The sequence below is a fragment of the Balaenoptera borealis genome (genome assembly GCF_965194805.1).
Source record: "Balaenoptera borealis genome assembly, chromosome: 7".
Lineage (NCBI taxonomy): Eukaryota > Metazoa > Chordata > Mammalia > Artiodactyla > Balaenopteridae > Balaenoptera > Balaenoptera borealis.
Window position 1 is genome coordinate 125186232 of NC_138864.1, and position 18443 is coordinate 125204674.

Below are 18443 nucleotides of genomic sequence, written 5' to 3' on the forward strand. Positions count from 1 at the left end.
CTGGACGCTACTGCCTTTTTAAAAAAATAAGAGTCTCCAGAACATTCTTCTGAGAAAGACGCAAGAGCAGTGATGTGGAGGGAGGAGAGAATGACTATCACAGCACGGGAAAAACTTCCTTCAGCGCAAACGGTTAAAAACGTATCGTCCACATCAGCTACACACACAAAGATACACTTAAATCACACAAAAAACAAACAGAACTTTTCCAACCTGGCACAAGACAGATACTTTTCCCCCAAAATACATGAATAGACCTGAACTGTGGTTGTGAACAGGTTTTCCCATTGGGACAAGATCACTGAAGCAATACTTTATAGTTGTGATTAAATTATTTGTAATTAAATAAGTAAAATTACAGATTTTAATAGTAGTGTTTTTATTCAATTCTGAACTTTTAAGACGTAGTTCAAATCCGCCCACTCTTGTTGAATAAGCTGACGTTACTTAGTTTGCAGTGACAGCTGGACCGACCACTCCTCCCCAAGCCGGGGAGCCTCCACTCAGACTCCCCGGGGGGAGCTCTGGGTGCGGGAAGCGGACACACCCCCAAAACACAGGCGTCACTCAACGCAGACTGCTGACCGAAACTGTCCCCATCTTACCTTGCTTTCTGAGGTTTTTGCTTGTGCAGCTGATGAATAGAGAATAAAGCAGTTATTACTACAGAAGACAATGTCCTTCTCCGCTCTGCTCGAGCTGTCTCGGGAACCCTGAAAAGCAACGAGAAAGGTGTGGGGAGCTCGACAAGTCGGGATCTAATGAGAACAAGATTTGCACGGGGCTGGGTCTGTTCTGTTCAAACTGAAAGCAGCAATTCTAAAAGTAGTAAAAAGGTAACTACGAGCCAGTATTTAGCATATAATAATTTAGCCACAGAGAAACTACATTTGCAGAAATAAACTTTACTTTCCATATTTCACCGTTTAAAAATACGCGGCTCTCATCAGACCCCCTGAACAGGCTGCTGTAGCTACTTGGTTTTAAGCTCAAGCACATGAAACATGCTGATGGCGACCTCTGGGGGAGGCGTCTGTGGAGCCCCAGAAGCGACTCCTCCTGACGCAGGAGCGGGCGCTGCCCAGGCACGGCGGGGGCGGGCGGGGAGCCGGGGGTCAGGGAAGGGACGTGCGAGTACCTTGCTCACAAAGGCCGGGTCTCTGGCCGGCTTCCTCACGCCGTGGCCCAGAACGACGACATGACAGTGGCAGCACCACTGTGGCCTGAGAGCCGCACTTTCTGTGACACCGTGACTAGTGCCCGTGCACCCAGAAAGGCCTAAAGAAAAAAGACGTTCATTAGCGACTAAAGCTGACCACTAACAAAGGCGGTCCAGGGTGTAAAGCTGTACTGCATCGATTGACTGCAATATGGTTCATTTAATTTACCACACGCTAGTCTTCAGTAATTAATAAACATCTTATTTTCTAAGCAATGGTTACGGGGCATCTATTACGTGCATGACACTGGGGTACAAAGAAAGGAAGCTATTCTCACACGGCTGGGACAACATGCTGGGCTGTGAGAAGTGCGGAGGGAAACCGGGACGCGCGGAGGGTCGTCTCCAGTCTCAGTGCAAAGTGAGTCGGGGGAGAGAGAATACTTTTGCTCCAGGGTGAAGAGGGTACGAAATCTCTTATGAAAGATGAAGAGGTATGTGAACGAGAGTCTTCAATGAGCGTGATTTGGAAAGGCGAAGAGGGATGAAGAAGTTCCAGGGCCAAGATAAAAATGCGAGCAAGGACGCAGACTGGAAAGCGTGTGAAAATCTCAGAGCACATCGCTCGCGTGGCCATGAAGGCAGAAGGGAGAAGCAGGGAGAAAGCAAGGGTGACAGAGCAGCCAGAGGCTGAGAGTTCAAACCCAACATGAGCAACTGTCAGCGTGGCTCAAGGGCGAGACGTGGGGAGAGGCTGGGCTCTAAGAGCAGGTGAGGACGGAGATAAGACAGCCAAGAAACTGGTGAGCAAAGAGGCGGGGAGAGCGGGGTGAGGGTGAGGCCAGACCAGGAAGACGGGGAGGGAAGGGACGCCACACAGGTGTGAGGAACGGGCCCACCTTTCAGTGATGGGGAAGGTGTGAGCGCACCTACAGAAGAGAGGGGCCCCGGAGATGCCGCAGAAGGAAAGGGAACAGGAACACGGGCAGAGGTGGCGGCCTCATCTGCACAGTGTGACACAGCGCTAAGTAGGAGGGGAGGCTCGGGGCGCAGGAGAACAAACGCGGCTCAAGGGTAAGCAGGTCTCAAGGGTAAGCAGGTCTCAAGGGTAAGCAGGTCGGAGAGCGCCTGCTTCAAACGCCTCGTGGCTGACAAGAGGGTGTGACGTAGGCCCCAGGCACTAAAGGTCCAGTCACGCCTCAGAAGACAGAACCCGGGGGGGTTAAGTCACCAAGGACTGAGTGCCAACACGTGACCTCTTATTCCCTTAAAATCAAAGCGAGATCTTAAAGAGAAGCGGTGTAACTTTTGAATCAAGAATGAATCTGGGGTTAACAAAATGTAAACCAGCTCACCATTGCTTGCTGGAGGGAAGGGCACAGTAGGCTGCTTCAGGTGGTAAGAGCTGGCTAGTCTGGGAGGGTTTGCAGATCCTGGTGGAGGCCCACGAAGAAATAAACGCTGTCGATACTCCAAACCTGGGTTTACTCTGTGGCTACTGACCAAACCCATGGATGGAACATCTGGAGCATTACTAACCTCGTAGCTGTTAGGAATCCGAACGTGGAGGAGGTCGGAAAATGCAGCCACAACACTGCTAATGTTCTAAAACAAAATTGCAAATGCTGCATTACCCACCCATAAGGCAACAGAGTACCACTGAAGAAAAAGTCACATTAGGATAAATGCTATCTGCATGGTGCGTACACCTCAAGCAAATCCAACCATTTTTATTTAGACTTAAGAGTCTCGGCGGGGAAAAAGGGTTTTAATGGGCCAATACCCAAACAAAGCTTCCATATACAGAAATCCTCATACAGGGATTCCAATTAATGTTAAATATCTGAGAGAACATTAAACTATTTTAGACATTTTAATTCAAGGAATGAGTTATAAACCTTGTCCTGGTTTTTACAGCTGGTCAGAAGCTTCCTTCAGGCGGACTCTCCCAGCTCTGGGCAGAAGTCTGACACAGTCCACGAGAACTTGCCACTGTTACGTTCTGCGGGTGACCAAGATGCCCCGTCAATGGCCTATGAGTCTGGTGGCCAGCGAAACGTCATCAAGAAGTAAGAGTTTAAAAAAATCCTCAGCCATGCACTAGTGCTTGATATGAGCAGCTGCTACCTGAACATAGTGCTTCTGGAAAACTTTCACTGTGGACAAAGTTCTTCACTGCTTAATTTTCTACGTGTAAACAGTTATCAACTCTCTGAAGAGTTCTCTACGATATACATTCTTTAGTAAAAAAATGAGATCTCTGACTTCGACTTGCCCTTTTTGTCTTGACTGAGGCTGAGATCAATTTCTAGTACTCACGGCAGCGCAGATGTCTGAAGGGACTGCTGAGCCAAGCCCTAACTTTAATCTTTATCCGCGGTGGCCCAGCTGTACGTGTCACTGGGAGCCACCTGACACTCCTTCAGAAATGGGTAATATTCTACAACGTCCAACAGCCAGTCCATCTTTACCTCAGCAGCTGTAGGATGCAGAGTGATTGCCACAGATATGAGACCCGATCGGGGACCATTTGGTGATGAACCAAAAGGTGACGTGAAAAATAAAGTGCCCGGCTCAGTTTTGATGTCATTCCTTCTAGATTCCAACCCTTAAAAAAGGAAGGATGAGTTGAGTGTTAACAGCTTTTCTACACGTTCACATTAGCCAACCCTCCCACCGCACGGCGCCCCCTACCTTTCCCGGTGCTGCTCGGTAGGATTGGGATGATGGGCGACGGCACGGGCTCTGGAGGCTCCTCTTTGACCAGGGACAGGTCTGGGTATCTGCTCACTTCCATCCCGACCACACTCTCAGGAGAGGATGAGGGCACAACACTGTCAGGGGTGTCCCGGTCACCCCCATGGTCCTGTATCCTGGGAGCAGAATAAACACACATCAGCGGGTGCAAGGCCGCCGCTGGGGGCTCCCCACACCAGCCCAGCCCTGTCTACGTGTGTGACCTTTGGACAGTGGCAACAAGCTGAGAAGCCAAAGATTCAGCTCAGGGCCAGACAGGACATCTCTTGGGAAAAAAATAAGAAGTATTTTTCACTATCAAGTAATTTACATGGTATGTTTCCTTCTGACTAAAGCTTTAGCATCCAAGTTTAAAGACCTGCCAAAGGAGGAAGACGTTGAGATTATAACACAGCATAGAAAGAATGGATACTCACACCTTTGCAAAGCTCCAGATCACTGAGACTAGGGAACACTCCTGTGGCTGAAAAAGGAAAGAGCAGTCCACCACACACCCAGGCACGCGTGCACAGAACTCTCCTGTGGCTGCTGTTTACTTACAGTGGCAAGACGGAAAAAACCTGGCCATTATGGCTTCACAGGCCTTCATTTTTCTTAACTGATAAAGTGAAGTGAAAAAAGGAAGAGACTGGTCTAGTCCAAGAAGCTAAAGGTTACCAAGGCAAATGGGGCTGTAGGGTGAGTGTGGTCTTGGGCTAAACGTGGTACGGCAGCTCGAGAACCTGGGGTCTCACACCGCCCACCCCACCCCACAGGAGACGTTGCCAGGCTGAAGGAACACTGTGAGAAGCAGCATTAACAGGAGACCCAAGAGAGGCTTCCAAGGAGCCCCTGTGGAACCCAGGAGTGGGCCCCAGACACGCGCACCCAGGAGGCCACCTCCCACAGCTGCTCCTGAGTGACAACTCCGGCATACATCTAGCGGTAAGGTCCAGGAGAGACAAAGAGCTGGGTTCTAACTCTGGACAAGTTACTTCCCCTTGGTCCGCAGTCTTCTCATTTATACAGTAAAGGGTCTTAGTCAAATGACGTCTTATCAAAGAGAGGGTGGTTAGCAGATTTTCCAAGAAGAGAGAATAATTTGATGAGCTATATAAGAACCTCCCCCCCTGGATCTAAATGGCTGGGTTGTGACTATCTACTAGGAGAAGCTGATGTTCCCTAATCAGAATCCTGGGGCTAAAGAACTGACACAAACAGGTTACAAACTGTGGACAGGACAGCCCTTAAATTCTCTTCCACAAAAGCATGCTCTGCTCTGTGATTGTCGCTCTTTTATTTTGACATCTGCAAACATCAATAAACCCAGTAAATCACATTAACAGCTTATAAAGGACAATGATCTTTGAAATATTTTGCATGGAGAGTCCCAATGCCTTGATGTCTATTCGATCATTATTACTTGTTGAACCTCCTGTATCATATGAGATTTCTAAAGTGCACAAATGAATTCTTTTTAATAGTAAGAATGTTTTATAAACTTTCAATTCTGAAGAAAATTATTCACCAAATTTCACCTTTTAAGTGTTTTTACATGCTTTTCCTACAGACATTATGCTATATACAAACACATATACATTTTTTAATAAACGAAATAACTAAAAAATACTTGAGAAAAAGGAACTTCTACCTTAATTCCTCCTGATTATTATGAGGCGGTGTTGGGAGTGAAGCAGGAACGTCCACTGTCTTTGGGCCTTGAGCAATCGCTCTGGCCAACAAGTCATCGTGCGGTCTGAACGGCAGGTGAAATGGTTTAGGTCCTAGGCTTTTGGTAACTGGAAGAGCAAAAACACAAAATCATAAGTCAGTCAAAACTGGTAATGGGTAAACTTTACAATCCGACTGCCATTTCACCACACACAGCCGGCAAACTCCTCAAAGGTACAAGACTTGGAGGCTTGGCATCCTACCTTCATGACTCACTAATACTCCAGCTTTTCCAGCAAGTTCTTCAGTTGTTGCAAAACCATTTGCCATCTTCGGACAAGCCATAGGAGGTGGTGTAGGAGGAAGAGAGGCAGGGGGTGTTGGAGGATTACTTAAATTATTCTGCTGCAGGAGACCAAAAAATTTTAAATTATATGCTACTGAGCAAATATGCCACGACCTTGCTAAAACTTAGTTCTGTGAATTTTCAGCACAGGGAGGCAAGGTACAGAAATGTAATCAGAGGCACCTTCATTCCTAAAATGCACACCAAGAAGAAAAAGAAACGTACAGGCCAGGAGGCATTTCAGTGGAACAAATACCCATAATCCTCTGGACATACCACCCACGGGCTCACTTTCCCCAGCTTGAGTACTTAGCTTTGAAATTAAGAAGCAAATTTATACTGTGCCTGATTTGATTCTATACAACTCTTTTCAAGTTTCACTGTTAAAGCCAGTGAAGGATAGCTTTAAAATTTGACCAATAAATTGTAGAGAGTTCTCAAAAAATTCCTTTATTAAATTAAGATATGCCCCAGTTCTATCAAAAACTTGAGAATTTAAGATCCTAATCCATAACTGCAACTTGTATCTTAGATATTAGAATCTGGATTGTCTAAAATCTCAGAAAGAAGCAAAAGGAGTAGCAATAATAACTAAATGGACTGAACCTTAACAAATGTAGTTTCCCCCCAAACATTTCTCCCTGCTTAACGTCTGTCACCAATTTGTCATTGATTCATTGACTAGTATCTCAGGGACTGCTGGAATCTACCAATAATACCGTGCAAATCAAGTGCAAGGTAAAATTACAAATCTTGCAAAGATCTAGGATTTCTGAAGATGATGAAGTTGCGTGGAGAACAGCTTGCATCAGAAGAGAAGGCATTTACAAGAGTTAGGAGAGGTTCTAACTGAAGAGAAAAGCCAACAACGATAATAAATGGAATATCACAAGAGAATGATTTTAATACTAAAGAAGAGAAGCCCTCAGAAAAACTGATGATACTCTCAAATATTTTTGCAAAAAAGATCACTTTACACAAGTCAGATGTGAAGTAAAGAGTATCTAATGAGCCTATCATACAACTTTGTTAAAAAAATATTACCAAAAGATAAACTTGGTTCAGTTTGATATTATTTTTGCAGCCTAAGAATTAATGCACAGGTGCAATTAGTACCTAAATTATTAGACAAAATACATTTTTAGGTGTTTTCATTGTATTTTTCAGGGTAAATTCCTAACTACATTTTTTACTCTATTTACTATGAATTTGGAGTCATCTTAAGAGTTAATAAAGATTATAGGAAAATAAATATTTTCCCTACCATAGAAATATACAATGGATGTTTTTTCACAATTTGTATTCTGACCTATACAAAAATTTCAAATGTTCATATTGGAAACACTTTACCTGGTAAAATTTTAACCTTTTAGTTGAACTAGAGTTTAAATGGAACTTGGAAGATTAGATAGATGTAAACTAGATGGAAAAACAAGACAAGCTCTACCAATTCTGATATGGCATCCAAAGAGGAAGCAAGGTAACACCTTGGCAAAGAAACATACCTTGTAGATCAACTGAGAATAGTAATCCGAAACCCCTTCAAGGGTAGCACTGCCAAAAGTTCCTAGAAGTCGATTCCCACTATTAAACTGGCCACTGCCGTAAGGAAGAAAGTGGGCAAAGTTCACTCCAATGACTGGTTCCATTAGAGGGAGCAGAGAGAGCTGCTATTGAAAAACACATTTAAGAGTAATGTACACGATAAACAAAACAAGTGTTTCTCAATTTTTCTAAGACCCAAGGCAACTTAGTCAAATAAGGCTTGAGAAAAATAAGACTTAAAAATTTCAAGTATCAAAATGCTGGAATAAGTGAGAGAGACTATAGAATCTTTGAGATATACTTAAAAATGAGCCTTTTTCTCATCTGTCTTAAAGGGATGCTGCCAGGCTTCTAACAAGAAAAACACCTTCCTTATCTTCGCTCAGCAAGAATCAGGGCTGAACTGAGGCTAGGTGCCCCCAATGGCACTCTTCAGCAGCTGTCTCCCACCTTCTGTAACAGCCACAAAGGTGTAAGAATGCACTCTACTAGGGGGAGAGACCAATGCCTGTGTTTCTTTGCATCCGGAGTCACAAGTAACGTGGACAGAATTTTTCTTGGTGCTGAGGCTGCTCCCTTTGAACATAAGTAAATCTTGACCAGCGCCAACCAATCCATCTATTTTACTAAAATTCTGGGGTGCCAACAGGATAAGGTGCAAGTTTGCTTGCAAATAGGAAATCTATTAGGTTGCTTGTTGAGATGTCTTTTACCCCTTAACTCTCTACTTTTGGGAAAGTTTCAGTTTAACAGGGTTGAAAAAGCATCTGATGTCTCACTTCCTTGAATTTTTAAAGGGGCTGCTCCAAAAGACTCACCTGCTTCAGGTGGGTAAAGGTGTCGGTGGTAGAGAACATCGCTTGTTTCTCCTCTTCTTCCTTTTTCCTTTTCTTCGACCGAGGTGCTGCCTTCTCTCCGGTCCTCTGAGTCCTTTTGCTTCGCTGTTTCTTGGTTTCACTTCCTCCATCTGTTTTTGGCAACTGGCTGTTGCCACATCCAAAACCACCTTGCACTTGAGCCCCCAAAGTTTGCTAATGTAATTGGAAAGGTTAAGAAATAAGTGAACTGTCCACACGCTTGAATTCCAGTTCCTGTTAATCCAGTTCCATCCTAAGACACAACATTCCTAACGTGGGTACCCAAAGTTAAGGAGGGAAAATGGTGGCATCAAATGGCCTGTTTTCTGAAAACAGCATCCCTTTTTTGAAACATGATTCTCAAGTATGGAAATCAGTAAGCTGCAAAGCTTGAGGAGAGAGCAGAACTCTTAAGTGTGGCTATTCTCCCTTTCAGAGGAAGCATTACTCCTCAGGCCTGCCCATACTTGTGCCAGTGACAGCCCGGAGCTCCTTATTCCTGCCCACTGGCGGCTGTGGAGGAAGGGGTGCTCTAAGCTAGATGGCTGTGGTGGTCTCTGCATGGTGGTCTTGGGGCCTTATTTGGGCTCCCCTTAGGAATGGGTGAAATACAAGGTATGCGGGCACCATTGCTAAGCTCCAGAAAAGCTTCACAGCCTATGCATCTCAGTTGAGAGGAACAGCTAGCCTCAGAGATCACTAAAAACAAACAACATTGTTCATTCAAATTAGTTCATGGTCATACATTTGACTGAATAATAACTGCTACATACTTAAAAATAAAAGAGGACCTATATGATAGCAAATAAGCCTTTTCTTTAACTTTTGTCTCTATGGCTAAGAACAAACCAGTCCTTAAAGAGGTTTTTAAGGGTAGTACTATCAATACTTAAAAATATGGGACTATTTTTAGGGGCCATTATTTCTAAACTTGACAGCTATACTTTGCTATAGGCAACTAGAGTTGCTAAACTTATTTTAATGTGCTCTGCATTGACTCTTTGAGGGTTTGCAGATTATAGTTTCCATTTATATATATCTAAATGACTTACAGCACGGATGGCAAAGTTGTTCTGTAAAAGGCCAAAGAGTAAATATAGTTACTCAACTCTCTGCCCTGGTACTGCAAAATCAACCACAGACAATTCATAAACTAATGAGCTAGGCTATGGTCTAATAAGATGTTTTAAATTCATGGACACTGAACCTTGAATTTCATATAATTTTCACATGTTGTGAAACACTACTCTGTTTCGGATTTTCTTCAACCATGAAAAAGTGTAAAAACCATTGCTGGCTCGTACAAGAAAGAGGGGATACGGAAGCAGGAACACAGCGCCCATCCCAGGGCTAGATCGGTGCTTCTCAAACGGTGGTCCCCAGAGCAGCAGAATGAGCGCCACCTAGGATGGTTAGAAACGCACGTTCTCTGGTCCCACCCTGGACCTACTGAACCCAAACCTTTAACAAGCCCTCCAGGTGATTCTGACACATTAAAGTTCAGAGAACCCTGGCCTAGAGCTATGCCTCTCATGTCCATATGAACGCGAATCACCTGGGACCTTGTTGAAAAGCACATTCTGACTGGTCCACCTGTGCTGGGGGCACAACATCCCGTTTCCTAAAAAGCTCCCGGGTAAGGTTGAGGCTGCCAACCCTCCAGGACTGCACTGTGAGAAGCACAGAGCAGGGCCTGAGCACTTCTGACTGGCTTATAAGAGAAGAACAACCCAGCCGCTTAGTAGGCGTGCAGCAGGGTCAGGCACTCTAAGTGCCTAACAGACTTCGCCAATCCCCACAACCACCCTGAAGAGCAGCTGGTACTACAGTTCAAAGAATACTTTTAATTACAGAAGAACACAAAAGATTAAAAACCATCCAAAAGTTTGCCTGAGATAGGAACAGTTCACATTTTAATGTACTTGTTTTCGATCTTTTATCTATGCCTACATATATTTTGTTAAAAACACAATGAATCACACTCAATATTCTTTTATTCTGGTGGTTGCCTTTTAAACTTGACATGTGGTTTGTTCCCCGTGACATTAAACATTTATGCATAACAAATGTTAATGGCTGCAAAAAATCTGTATATTCAGATATAGATATACAGAAACAATAATCCAATCAATAACTACAGTAGTGGATTTAGGTTGTTTTCTCTCATTTTTATCTATTAGTAAAGATAAAGTCATTCATTAGCTATTCATGTGGTCACACCTTTGCACATATTAGAATTTTACATTCCTCTTGTAAAATTCCTAGATATGTCATTGGTAGTCATGGGTATGCACCACCTTTTATTCATATCACAAGCACAAGGTGTACTCTAATTCCTTTAATCCCTGTGGCAACCCAGTAACAGGGAGCATTATTAATCCTGTTTTACAGATGAGGAAACTGAGGCACAGAAAGCCTGACCTGCCCAGGCTGCACGCTGGAAAGAGGTGAAACATGGATTTGACACAAGCTGAGTGATGTGAGCTCTCAAAGCCCCCCAAGGCTTTACCCCTACACTACAACTAATGCCAACTTATGTGTGAGAAAACACATGTCCTCAGCATGGAGGAAAAACTGGGCCTGTCCAGCTACTGCCACAACAATTCTGCCTTAAGTGTGACTAGAAAGTAGGTGAATTTCATCATTTGTCAAATGGGAATAATAATTGTGCCTGCCATACCTCAGGGCAAGCGCTGAGCTCAGTGTAACCCCTAGAATGTAACCACATTACCCCTAGTAATCCAGGGCCCCCGCCCCTTGCTGCCCTCCCAGATGGATATGAGAACATGTGACAGTCCAAACATTTATACATATACTAATTGACCTCATCCCTTTTTCTATCATAACACCCAATATAAATATTTTTTTACATATAATCACCAGTATTAGGACCTAACTCCACCGAGTACCAACTATGTGGTATTGAGATAGAAAGGCATAGAGACAGAAAGGTGCTCAGGACGCCATCTGCACCCTTCAAGGAGCCGTCTATGCTCAGTGGTACTAGAGAAACTGCTATGCAAGCACCCGGGCATTCACTTACGTGAGACTGGCTGAGCGGAGTAAGGTATCTGGGGAAGACGATTCCAGAACTGAGTCTTAAAAGATACAGATATTGGCCAGATGTAAAAAAAAAAAAAAAAAAAAAAAGAAGGGAGAGCAGAGCAGGCAGAAACAGCAGCGTATGGCCATATATGGAAGGGTAAAATCAGAAAGACACTCAGGGCCTGCAAGTAGCCCGGTATTCCTAGGGGCAGAGGATGCAATGGACAAAGAAGCTAGAGATCAGGCCTATTTGCTGATGACAAATATGACTGAAAACGTTATCACCACCAAAATTTACAAAAATTACATGACTCTGTGGGGTTACCACTCAACCTCTACTGAATCGGACAAATAAAACAAAGAGTAAGCCAAGACTTGCAAAACAAATGGCTTCACTAACAATCCTAAAACTGCAAATTTGGACAACTAAATATAGCGCTCCACCTCATTCAATTAAAAAAATGAAAAATTTAAAATCTAATTTGAGAAGCACTACAGGGAAAGCTTTATGAACACAATAGCCATATGGTAGTGTAGCATGTGAAAGATAAGACAAGTTAGCCGATTCCTACAACCTAGAAAACCCGGGTTTGGGAAATATGTCAAGGAAGTTCACTGAAATGCAGGAGATCGAATCTTGTAAAGGTATATTTACAACAAAGTTCTTCATACAAATGAAAAAACAAAAGCAAATCCAATGTTTTATAACTTAAAAAGGGGACTTCCCTGGTGGCACACTGGTTGAGAATCCGCCTGCCAGTGCAGGGGACACGGGTTCAATCCCTGGTCCTGGAAGATCCCACATGCTGCAGAGCAACTAAGCCCGTGCGCCACAACTACTGAAGCCCTTGAGCCTAGAGCCCGTGCTCCGCAACAGGAGAGGCCCGCATACTGCAACGAAGAGTGGCCCCCGCTCGCTGCAACTAGAGAAAGCCCGCGCGCAGCAGCAAAGACCCAACGCAGCCAAAAATAAAATAAAATAAAATAAATTAAAAAAAAAAAAAGTCTAACACTTAAAAAAAAAACTTAAAAAAAAAAAAACTTGAAAAGGGCAAAATGTCGACACATGGAAAACCACAAAGATAAAACAGCATCTACCTGTAAAACTGTGTTTGTATAACATTAAGTATTAATACTTTGCAACAGAATGGATTCCCAATATGGGTTATTCCTGAGAGTCCCCAGGGGTATTAACAGGGTGCGTGAGCTATTTTCTGTATTTCAAAGAGGTTAATGGAAACTGCACTCTATTTGCAATTAGGACATGTAGATGTTTACTTCTTTGCTTTAGTTAGATCAACTCGATGTGGTGATAATCAGCTGACAGGAATATGTTACATATGAAACGCATGACCCTACAGCTCTCTGATTTTTGAAAAATACAGTAAACAAATTATTACTTGATATAGTTTATGGGTATAAACCAAAACATGAGGTCCGCGTTTTTTTACTCCAGAGTAAAAAGGTTATAAAATGGCGTTGAAATCAATACAGCAGTTGGCACTAATCTGTTGTAACCATAATTTAAAATAAAAGGGGAAAAAAGTAAATTGTTTTCCTGAGCCACACTTACCACGTCGGCTGGGTTCTGCCTCTCAACCAGTTTGCTATCCTTCGTACCGTCGTCTTCTGAACAAAAACTCCCTTCCGGTTTTTGATTTAAAAGGGAAGATGCCTTTTTATTTTTCAGGAGGTGCTTCAGAAGCTCATTGCCTGAATCTCCTTTGGCAGCAGGAGCGCCGGCAGGTCGGGGAGGACTCTGACCCGGGCAGGCAGCGCCGGCCACAGCCCTTTCTTTGGCCCGATCCCCAGGGCGCTCCTCCAGTTCAGGCCCATCTGGGCCCGGGCGCTGCTCCGGCTCAGCTGACTCCAGTTTCATCTCCCCAGTGGGGGCAGGGGCGTCGACGGGGCGCTTATCCACCTCTGAACTCGCACAGGTCTGTTGACCTGGGGTTCCTCGTGCGAAGTCACTGCTGGGCAGTTTGTTCTCCGGTTCTGTGCGCAGCGGGCCCGCTGCCGGGTCAGGAGGCGACAGGTCGCCTGATCCCGCTGACTCGGGTTCTCCCTGCGGAGGGCGCTCGCCGGGTGGAGGGCGCTCGCCGGGCGGAGGGCGCTCGCCGGGTGCGCTCACGGCGGGAGCAGAGGCAGCTTCTGAGACACCCGGGGTTGGTGGAGCGGTTACGTCCGAATGCGGAGTAGAAGGTGCCTTGGTAGACTCCGCATCGTCGTCTTTCTTCTTCTTCCTTGTTCTCTTCTTTTTCCCTTTCTCTTCTGGGATTATATCAGAATACAGCTGAATGAGAGACGGGGCTGATCCTGGGTAACTCTGTCCACGGCTTACAGCCGGGTCTTGGCCACAGGGGAGACTGCTCTTAGCCACTGGAGGTGCCGCGGGTAAACCGGGTGTGAAAGGAGGCCTCACCGGGGACTGCTGGAAGCTGGCCCCAGGAACACCTCCATGTACCGGCTTCACAGAATGGAAATTTGGGCTTCCACCAGGAATTGATGGTGAGTCAGGAACAAACGAGGGAGGTCCCATCTGCCTTCGCTCATTGGTTTGCATGAAGTTTGGGGTGGGGGGTGAATTAATAGACCCTTGCTGTATGTTCTGCTGCTGTAAAACCGGCCCCGCTTGCTGTTGCTGCTGTGGAGGCTGCTGAAGGGGTCTTGGAGGTTGCGTAAAATCACAAGGCAGGTCAGAAGTGTAGAATGGAATCTGGGACACAGGCGTCCTGCTGCTCAGTTCCGAGCCCATCATGCCGTGCTGCTCCATTTCCATCCTCTGCTGCAAAGCTCTCTGTCTATCTACTTCTTGCATGAGCTGGATCCGCTGTCTTTCCTGCTGTTCTCGTAAACGTTCCTTACGTTCCCGTTCTTGAAAACTTTCACTGAACGGGTTATTGTCATCGAATTCCACCCGTGGTGGTGGTCCACTCTGTGGATTTGCATTTGACACTGCCCCTGGGGCTGGTGGGCAAGTTTTTATTGGTAACTGGGCAACTGGAGGCTGGATCCTGGGAGGATTGAGGGGGAGGTGAGAAGGGGCACCGGGAGGCTGCCATCCAGGTAAACTGGGCATCCTAGCAGGGCTCGTGTGGCCGGACAGGACCGCTGTGTGCTGTTGGTGCTGGAGCTGCGGCGGCGCCATGGGGAAGCTGGGCTGGCTCATGGTGGGCGGGGGGCCACCTGGAACCAGGGGCAGCTGGGGCTGGACACCTGGCATCACGGTGGGCGGGGCCATGGCACACTGCTGCTGCTGCTTGATCCGATAATCTTCAATCAACTCGGCATGCTCTTTCTGTTGTTTACGAATCTGGAAGAGCAAAATTAAATCTTACTCACTTATATGTGCTACGGGTATCAAATAAAAACACTGGCTGACGATTATGGTGGAGGTTATACAGAAGGCAGTTAGATCAGGCAGAGGTAAAAATATCTTGCTTAGGCAATGGCAAAAATCACCAAGGGAAAAAAAAAAAAGGAAGGACTCATCAACTAAAACTGCCAAGCTTTTCAATAATAGGATGTTTCTAAATATGAAATACCAAAAACAAATTTGAAACACATTTTTCTGAAATAAATATTTAAGAAAATCTTTCTCTGAGTCATAAACTATTTAAACTACATATAAAAAAATAAAACAATAAACAAAGGCTACACAGGAATCAGCTAATTGTGATTTCTTAGAAGTTACATTAATATATAAGGTTAGACTAACTGTGAGATTTAACTCAAACTTTAAACATTTAAATGTGTTAAGATTTCATTTCTTAAGTATACAAAAGTGTACAACATGTTAAGACAAGATGAATTACCAGTACATATACCACACCCCTCCCCCTCCAGGTTAAAAAGACTAGATTGGTAATAAAACTCCTTGAATTTAATGGGTAACATATTCAAATTATAATTTCTGAAATATGTAAAAACTCTGAGGTAATGTTTTGAACAGTTCCTAAGAGGCTCCTAATATAATGACTGACTTGTGTCAGTTAATTAATCCCCAAAAGACTTTGTACCCTCATGGGCAGACGCCACGGACCAATCTCAATGCAGACACAACCCGTGTCCTGAGGACACACCGCCTCACTTAGGGAGCTGGGAGAAAGGGGTGCAAGATGATGTACATACCCTCCAAAATCACTCAATTTCTGTGTACTGTACTAGTACACTGAGCCAGTTCTGATAGGTTTTCAACTTATTTTCAACAGTTTCCCAGGCAGACTAGCATATTCTCTGCACATAATGGTTTTGGTCTGTTTTCCTGTAGCTGGCAACTGCTACTTATTTTCTTCTCTTTCCTGACTGGCTTACTAGCCAGAACCGAGGAATTACCGTTGGACTGGCGAATGAGTATGAACATACGTGAAGCACCGGGACACTAACTGGAATACGGAAGGTGGTGATCCATGCCTTTGCCACATTTCAAAATTCTCTTAAAAACATTGTCATGAATTGCTTATCTTAATAAGATTACACTGGACTGCTGGCAACTATGTTGTAGCAGATGAGGTGTCCTATTTTCCAAGTACAGTATTAGCTTCTCAATAGGATTTGATCCATGGATATGCAAAAACTAGGCCCTTGTCATAAAAAATTTATATAAAAATACCAGAAGGCAATAAAAAGGCTAAAAATAAGTTATAAAGAAATCCTTAAAAGCATTTTTACTTGAAATAAACATGGCCCCAGAAAGTAAATTTAAAGAGAAAGGAAACCTCTCATTCCAGAATAGTCCTGGTTTTAAACAATGGAAATCATATTGTAATCAGCTTATTGTTGGGACATTATTGTGGGAGCTATAGCTTGGAGATAAAACACCACAGTCGAAATCCCTACTCCAATGATCACCTACGTCACCTACCTCCACAACGACTCAGCAGATTCCTCACGTGTAAAATGGTGATAATACTACCTTGTTCATAAGGTTATAGAGAACGTTGGGTAAGACAGGGCATGTAACTGTGTTCACTACACAGAAAGCACTGCTGTGATTTTTACTGATTCAATCTGCTCTGAATTCCTCCCTTTCCACTATTAACATTGGGAGTAAGATTTAAATTGACAATCAAAAGCAAGATTGACCTTTTTTGGTGTACAATTCTAGGAACTTTAACATGGGTGGAGATTAGTGTGGCCATCACCACAGTCAAGATACTGAAGGACAGTCCAGGGGTTCCCAGTTTTTGGTGAGTGTGTTAGAGATGCAGTCAATATTTGTGTAGAGGTTTGTGTGTGAACCTAAGTTTTTAATTCATCTGAGTAAATACCTAGGAGTGGCCACTTAACACATTCTAAACACTAAATAAAAATTTAAAATTTTACTTCTTCTTGAGTATAACTGATATTTCAGTATGAGCATTTTCAGAAACATCAGGTTCATAATGGAAGATAACAGCAAAATGATCTCATTTTTCAGGAATGAGTCCTTTACATAAGATACACCAATGTACTTTAAGACCAAAATGATATTGAGAAGGAATACTAATAAAAACATACTATGGGGGGAAAAAAACAAAAAAAAACCCCACCAGAATGATTCAAATGCTCTATCTGAAATTCCATTAAAAACTAGGGAACCGAAGGACACGGCAAAGCAAAGGTCAACTCCAAGTAGAAAAGCCTATGATCTCCCCATGAGCTGTCCTCAGGAAAGCTAAGACTCTGCACAGTGATTTCCCAGAACAGGGAAAGTAACTGAATTTCCCCAGCTATATTAGCTAAACCAGTATGAAAACAGTTCTTCTAGGTCAGGATTATGAGAACTTATCTCATCAGTGGCGCTTACTGAAAGTATGTGCTGTGTGACCACGACTCTGGGGCAAGGACAGGGGTTATTTCTTCAGTTAGTAAGAGGCCTCAGAGCTGTCACTTTTGACAGTGCACTTCTGTGTGCCATTTAACACCAATCGAAATCCTTTACAATTAATCAATGACAGACCCAAACATTCTATGCGTTAACAACTGTTTCTATTTCGCAGACCCACTTATTACCTACCTGTTCTAGCTGCTTCTGAACCATGCTTTGCTGCTCAGTGACGTGCTTGAGCTGCTCTGCATCCTCTTCTGGAAACTCACGCCCAGCTTTCTTGGCGGTACGTTGTTTAGCTGAAAGGGCCTTCTTGGATTTCCTGTGTGCACCGATTTGTTCTTCAAGATATTTCTGCTGCATCTGAAGAAGCTGCTGGGTCTCCTGAAGCCATTCTTCATACTGTTTACGTTGTGAATCATCTGAGGAAAAAAATTAAAATTCACCTGTGTTAATTTTCTAAAGAGTCCAATATAAGTTACACAAATCCATTTTGTAAGGAAACATTTTCATCATGACCTTGTAATAGATATTTTGAAAACACAGTAGTAAATAACTATATAAAGTAGAAGATTTTAGAAAAATATTTAAGAAAACCAAAGAATGCATGTTCTTAGGACACAGGCTAACTTCATACTTATAAATATTATAAACCCAATCTTTGAAAAGCAAAAGACTTATCTAATGGAACACTTTTTATCTACTAAACTATCAAATTCTCTAACCCATAAGCCAAACTATATATTGAACTATATTTGTATTTGATTAATTCAACTTTACAGATTTTGAAGAGACAAAGTAAGACATATCCTATTAAGGTCCAGAGCATGGATTAGGTATCATTTCCCATGCTAATTTTCCTAAGTTTATGGGTTTCCCCTATTTCTAAATGGTGAAAATATGTCCTAAACTATGAGGGAGGGAACCTAGAAAGTTTTAGAAAGGACCAAAATGAAGTCTGTTTTCAGACTTCAGAAAACTTACGGATTTCAGAGGAAATCCGTAAGTTAAAAACATTGGTAATTTTTATGAATTTTGTCATTTATATGTCTATAAATAAGCCATTAATCAAGTAAAATCTTCTCTACTTGTATGACTGTCATTAAAATATCTCCCCAAATAGTTGTATCTCTTCATCTTGTAGCAATATTCCTTCTTAATTCTTTAAGGGCACTTTACTTCACTGATTCCAAGTTCAAAAAAAAAAAAAGTCACCTTATGGTTGTGAAATTCAGAACATACCTTTTTGACTCACTTTAAGACAAAGAAATAAAT

The 18443-nt window shown here is 43.4% G+C and overlaps 1 protein-coding gene and 1 long non-coding RNA gene across 30 annotated transcripts in view; both read right to left on the reverse strand.

Annotated features, from left to right (window-relative positions):
* The window catches only part of KMT2C (lysine methyltransferase 2C), a 277595-nt gene that overhangs the window by 11997 nt on the left and 247155 nt on the right, over positions 1–18443 (reverse strand). For 20 of the 29 annotated variants that reach the window (XM_082398915.1, XM_082398914.1, XM_082398913.1 and 17 more), the window contains 11 exons: positions 17358–17590; positions 12933–14672; positions 8276–8488; positions 7418–7582; positions 5830–5971; positions 5547–5694; positions 3854–4032; positions 3631–3767; positions 2515–2764; positions 1139–1278; positions 606–713 (listed from right to left, as the gene is read on the reverse strand). In XM_082398915.1, the coding sequence (XP_082255041.1) occupies positions 606–713; positions 1139–1278; positions 2515–2764; positions 3631–3767; positions 3854–4032; positions 5547–5694; positions 5830–5971; positions 7418–7582; positions 8276–8488; positions 12933–14672; positions 17358–17590 (3455 nt within the window). Of the gene's footprint in view, positions 1–605; positions 714–1138; positions 1279–2514; positions 2765–3630; positions 3768–3853; positions 4033–4332; positions 4380–5546; positions 5695–5829; positions 5972–7417; positions 7583–8275; positions 8489–12932; positions 14673–17357; positions 17591–18443 lie in introns of those variants that run through there. The other 9 variants (XM_082398916.1, XM_082398904.1, XM_082398909.1 and 6 more) reach the window with 7 other exon arrangements.
* On the reverse strand, positions 10291–12926 carry LOC309632001. The gene is made up of 2 exons (XR_014246691.1): positions 12402–12926; positions 10291–12365 (listed from the first exon to the last, which is right to left on the reverse strand). It is a non-coding gene; the product is annotated as an uncharacterized lncRNA (long non-coding RNA).